Source organism: Pundamilia nyererei, unplaced genomic scaffold (assembly GCF_000239375.1).
Source record: "Pundamilia nyererei isolate P.nyererei 1_Seehausen unplaced genomic scaffold, PunNye1.0 scaffold02359, whole genome shotgun sequence".
Classification (NCBI taxonomy): Eukaryota; Metazoa; Chordata; class Actinopteri; order Cichliformes; family Cichlidae; genus Pundamilia; species Pundamilia nyererei.
This window is the reverse complement of record NW_005189760.1, coordinates 1-5045: the sequence shown is the minus strand read 5'-3', so window position 1 is coordinate 5045 and position 5045 is coordinate 1. Positions and strand designations below refer to the sequence as shown.

The window sequence follows — 5045 nt, the reverse complement described above, 5'->3', positions numbered from 1 at the left end:
TCATCCAATTTAAATGTGGATACCCTCAAATGAAAGCGAGTCTACACATGATGTCCATATCCATTATATAACTATAAATTGAATATATTTCAGTAACAGGTAAAAACACGTGTGGACCTAACTGTAAAAGATGAAATCATTTCAATAAGATGGTTCAACCTGAAAAAGCTGAGCTCTGCAGAATCAGACAGATGAGACATTACTCACATTGTGGATCATTGGAGACAGATGTTCATCCACATATTTTTCTGCTAAAAAACAAAAATAAAAAATAGAATTTAATGTTTAACAAAAGACAATAAAGCTCTATAAAAAGAAATGATGATATAACCAGTGTAGCATAAAGTTATAAACCTAGTCAAAGTAGCAACAGCTCACATTAGTGCAAATACATCTCCTCCTGTGAGGTGGAGAGTGTTTTGTGCTCTGGCATCAACGTGTGGCACAGAAACTGCACTGTGGCAGAGAGGAAAGCTCTACAGAGGGAAGGCTGCACAGAGAGTTGTTGGAGGCAGCCTCCCAACCGTCACAGACATATACACCTACAGATGCAGGAAGAGGGACACCTGCATCGTGAAGGACCCCACTCACCCAGCACACACACTCTTTGTCCCGCTCCCCTCAGGCAGGAGGCTGAGAAGCATTACATGCAAAACTACCAGAAACAGCTTCATTCCAAAAGCTGTGAGACTTCTTAAAGCAAACGAACAAGAAACTGCTGCCCTAGCGCCCTAATCACCACTGACACTTTATTTATACTTACTAATTATTTATACATTTTTATATTTATACTCCATACTGTTACTTAGGTTGTTGCCATCTGTATTATTTATGACTCATTTGTATTATCCTTGATCTCCTGTGTCTTATTCTCTCACTTTACATCCAAAGATTTGTTCTTACTTTTGGGTTCTGAGCTGCAGTCTGACAGCCTCTGAGCCAGATCAGTCCTCTTCATCTCCTTCAAACACTCCATGATTTCTGGTATTGACTGTTGGCCGAAAGTCTGCACCATGAAAAACACTACGTCCTGCTGGTCTGCCACCTTCAACAGGCTCCATGGCATCACTGAAAAATAATTTCTGCTGAGGACCCCTTTGAAGTCCTTGAGCTCTCTGTGACTCAGATCAGCCAGTGTTTCCAAAAGCAGTTCAACAAGAGATGTCATTTCTTCTACCTGGTGTTCAAAAAAAAGGAAGTCCATAAGCTGTAAATTGCAAAATGTAAATCCTCAAGTGAGATGGTTTTTCTGGCTGGATTGTATCAGCCGTCATACAAGCTAATCATACAACTGGAAAGCTTTTTCAGGTTGATCACAAACACTTTTTTATGTTCACAGATTATTTTTCTTGTTAATAAGGTCATGGCTTTTTTAAAAAATCTACAGTACACCAAAATCACTGGAAAAGTTGAACTTCTGAGATTCAAAGTCTTTTAAAAAATAAAGAAATAAATGGAATTTCATTTTTTCACATTCAAGATTTCACATTTTTATGTTTTCAGTGAAAGCTGCATCATTTGAAGTCATATGTGACTTTACTCACGTTGTGTATCAGTGCAGGCCAGTGTTCATACACCTGGTCTTTCTCTGAGAGTAAAGAGACATTAAAAGGTCCATTACTGTTTTAACACCAGGCTCAATAATCAATCATCCCTTTTTCACAATTAAAATTTAAAGTAAATTTGTAATTTTTCAACTTCTTTTAGATATTAGAAACAAATATCTTATTTATTTTAAGGAATTTAAAACCTCTTTTATTAATTTAACTTTAATTTTCTTTGCAAACTGAATTAATGTTAGCACTATAGTCGTATTTGCTACCAATAGAAAATTTATCAACCTTAGAGGAAAGGCTGCACTTCTGATTCTGTCAGATTTAGTCTCAATATTAATATAATATAATGTAGAATTTTTTTGTGCTTTTTTTTTTTAATGTAAACTCCTCATGTTTTGCAAAAAAAAAAAAAAACGTGATGGAGGGAGATGGAGATGGTTTTTGGATTCAGCACCCTAAAAAACATAAAATTTACCCAAAAATATCCCATGCAGCTTAAAAAAGACCTGTGTCTGTGTCGCAAACTCGTTCCTTCCTTTTAAGCTAAAAAAAGCTGCTGTTGTTCAGTTTCCTGATAGTTTGAAAGCCTTTTTCAGAATTTTGTTTTATTGTAATGTGCTTTTAATTCTTAATTACACACAATTAAAAGTCATGTCACCACGCATATGCATTTATTTTACAGATCATTTTGACAGACTACTTCATCTTACCTTTAAATCCTGAGCTGCTCTCTAACAGCCTCTGCACCAGATCCATTCTGTTCATGTCCCTGAAAATTTCTGTGGTGACCTCCAAAGACTGTTGCCTGCACACCTCCACAATCAGATCTTTTATAAATTCCCTGCCTGCGTTCTTCAATTGCCAACAAGGGATTTGTTGGTCGTTTAGAAAATATTTGAACTGCAGGAACCACTTGAAGTCCATCAGATCCTCTTCATTCAAATCCTTCAGTGTTTCCAAAAGCAGCTCTTTAACAGCTGCTACTGTTGCCTCCTGAAAAATTCATAGGATACATTCATAAATAAAAGGTTTCCTCACTGAGAAAATTAAAGCAGTAATTTTAGACATTTGTATAGTATTTTCACTGAAGATCATTATTTGTTATTTTTCCTTCTGTCCTTTATTATCTTATTAATGTTTATTTATGAAGATTGTGTATTGATATAAACACACTTTTAGTAAATGTTGTTCAACTTAAATCCAAATTCTGTTCTATTAAACCCTTTTAAATAAATGAACCTGCATCTGATTATTAAAAAAGCCGAGCTCTGCAGAGTCAGACAGAGGAGACGTTACTCACTTTGTGGATCCGTGCAGACAGATGTTTTTCCATTAAAAAAAGAAACAAAAGAAGAAATAGAAATTAAATTAGTGTTTAACAAACATTCACAGAGTTCTGAGCTGCTGCCTGACACTTCTGAATAATAAAGAACAATTTACATTACAGGACACTTAATAATTATCTCAAAATGCCAGAATTCAATAAAGCAAAAACAAAAACATTTTGTGAAAGAAAAGATTTTCAGAGGAATTTAAAACAGGTTGTTTTTTTAAAAGAACCAAAGTAAAGAGGTTCATTAACCCAAAAAATATTTTGGCTTGAAAGTGTCTTAAATCTGAAACAATGAATCTTTGCCTAATTTCAGATCTTCTTTTTAAATTGGATTTACACAATTAACCTATAAGTGTTAAATTATCCACTTCTTAAAAAAGCAGAAATACTTTCTTTCATTTAACAATTTTAAAACTGCTTATTGTTCATTGACTCATCTTATTCAAAATGTTACTTTGATTGCAGGCTGTAAAACAAAAACACACTAAAACATAATACTCTTAATTACACACAATTATAAATGTCAGCATATGTATTTATCTTCATTTGGACAGACTGCTTCATCTTACCCGCGCTGCTCTTTGACAGTTTGTGCACCAGATCAGCTCTTTGCATGTCCTTGAAAATTTGTCTGGTCACCTCCAAAGACTGAAGACCACACGTCTCAACGACCACATCCAAAATAAATTTCATTTTTGCAAACTCCAGTAAACTAAATGGGATTTGTGGAAGACCCTTCTGAAAGCGTATAAACTGCAGGTACCACTGGAATTTTGGGAGAACCTCTTCACTTAAATCATTCAGTGCTTCCAAAAGCAGCTTTTTAACAGCTTCCATAGCGTCCGCCTGGAAAATTCACAGCATATATTCATAGAGAAAATATATTGTTTCATTATTGAGAAAATTAAAAGGTTAAAAGTATTGTTTATTAAAAATAAGTAAATAAAATGAATAGATACATACATACATAATCACACTACTTCCTACGTGTCCTGGTTGTCAATAGAAAAAAAGAAAACATAAAATAATACAAATGAGTCATACAAATAATACAGATGGCAACCATGTCCTAAGCAAACTAGTTGTCACTGGTTTTCAATGCATTTTATTTCTTCTTTGAAACAATCTGATTTATATTTTTTCCAATTCATAAGAGTCAGTCTAATCTGACCTTTCCTTTATGTCAAAACAACATCAGCATCGGTCTTTGTGGTTCCGGTTGTGGTTTTAGTAAGGTCCGACTAACAGCAGTAATGTTTCGCACCTAAAACACATTGTGAATAAAAGAATCAATATAAAACTGACACTCCCAGCGAAATTTTAAACTAAGACTCTGAACGAAAACTTTTACTTATTTCCTTGTGAATAATAATAATAATAATAATAATAATAATAATAATAATGATGATGATGATGATGATGATGATGATGATGATGATGATGTATTAACCCATCAGCCCACCGGGAAAATACCCAGTATGTCAATTACCAGTCCAGATCAATTACAACTCCAACAAGGAAGCAGAACTACAAATGTGAACGTCCAGAAAGAAGCAGAACTTAATGCCGCGCTTACCTTCAATCATTCATGTAAAATGTGAACACCTGGAATCACTGCTGTCTGTCTCTCTCTTCTCCCAGCAGTCAGCCCTGTTGTAATAGTAATTTTACAATGTACGTTGAAGGGATATTACTGCCTTCTGTTGGTGTGTTTGTGCATTACAAGCAATAAAAGGTGTTCATTAAAAACATCAGGTTATGGGCCCAGAGGTCGTCAAGGGAAGCTGCTAACACGTTTTCTTTTGGGAGTCATAAACAGAATTGTGGGATTCACAATGGAAGATAGACTGTTTATTGACAAGCTGAGCGGACCGGAGAATTGGGCAACGTGGAAATTTCAACTGGAGCACCTGTTGAAGGCAAAAGGACTGTGGGGTATGGTACAGGAGACGGAGCAGTTAGCTGCGGATGCTAATGCCCAAGCATGAGCTGAATTTGAACAGAAAAAAGAAAAGGCATTTTCAGTGTTGGTACTGAATGTAAGTACACCCCAATTGTACTTGATAACAAACTGTAAGACCCCAAAAGAAGCATGGGAGATGCTAAAAGCACAGTTTGAAAGAGATACTGTTGCTAACAAGCTATTTCTGAAGAAG

At 35.2% G+C, this 5045-nt stretch overlaps 1 protein-coding gene across 1 annotated transcript; it reads right to left on the bottom strand.

Moving 5' to 3' along the window:
• Window positions 1-207: 207 nt before the first annotated feature.
• Window positions 208-4227, bottom strand: LOC102199271 (uncharacterized; the record flags this gene model as incomplete). The annotated part of the gene is made up of 6 exons (XM_005755648.2): window positions 3853-4227; window positions 3459-3735; window positions 2267-2548; window positions 1545-1588; window positions 904-1177; window positions 208-251 (listed from the first exon to the last, which is right to left on the bottom strand). Coding segments are annotated over exons 1-6 (927 nt in total), but the record flags the coding sequence as incomplete, so codon positions are not given.
• Window positions 4228-5045: the final 818 nt, after the last annotated feature.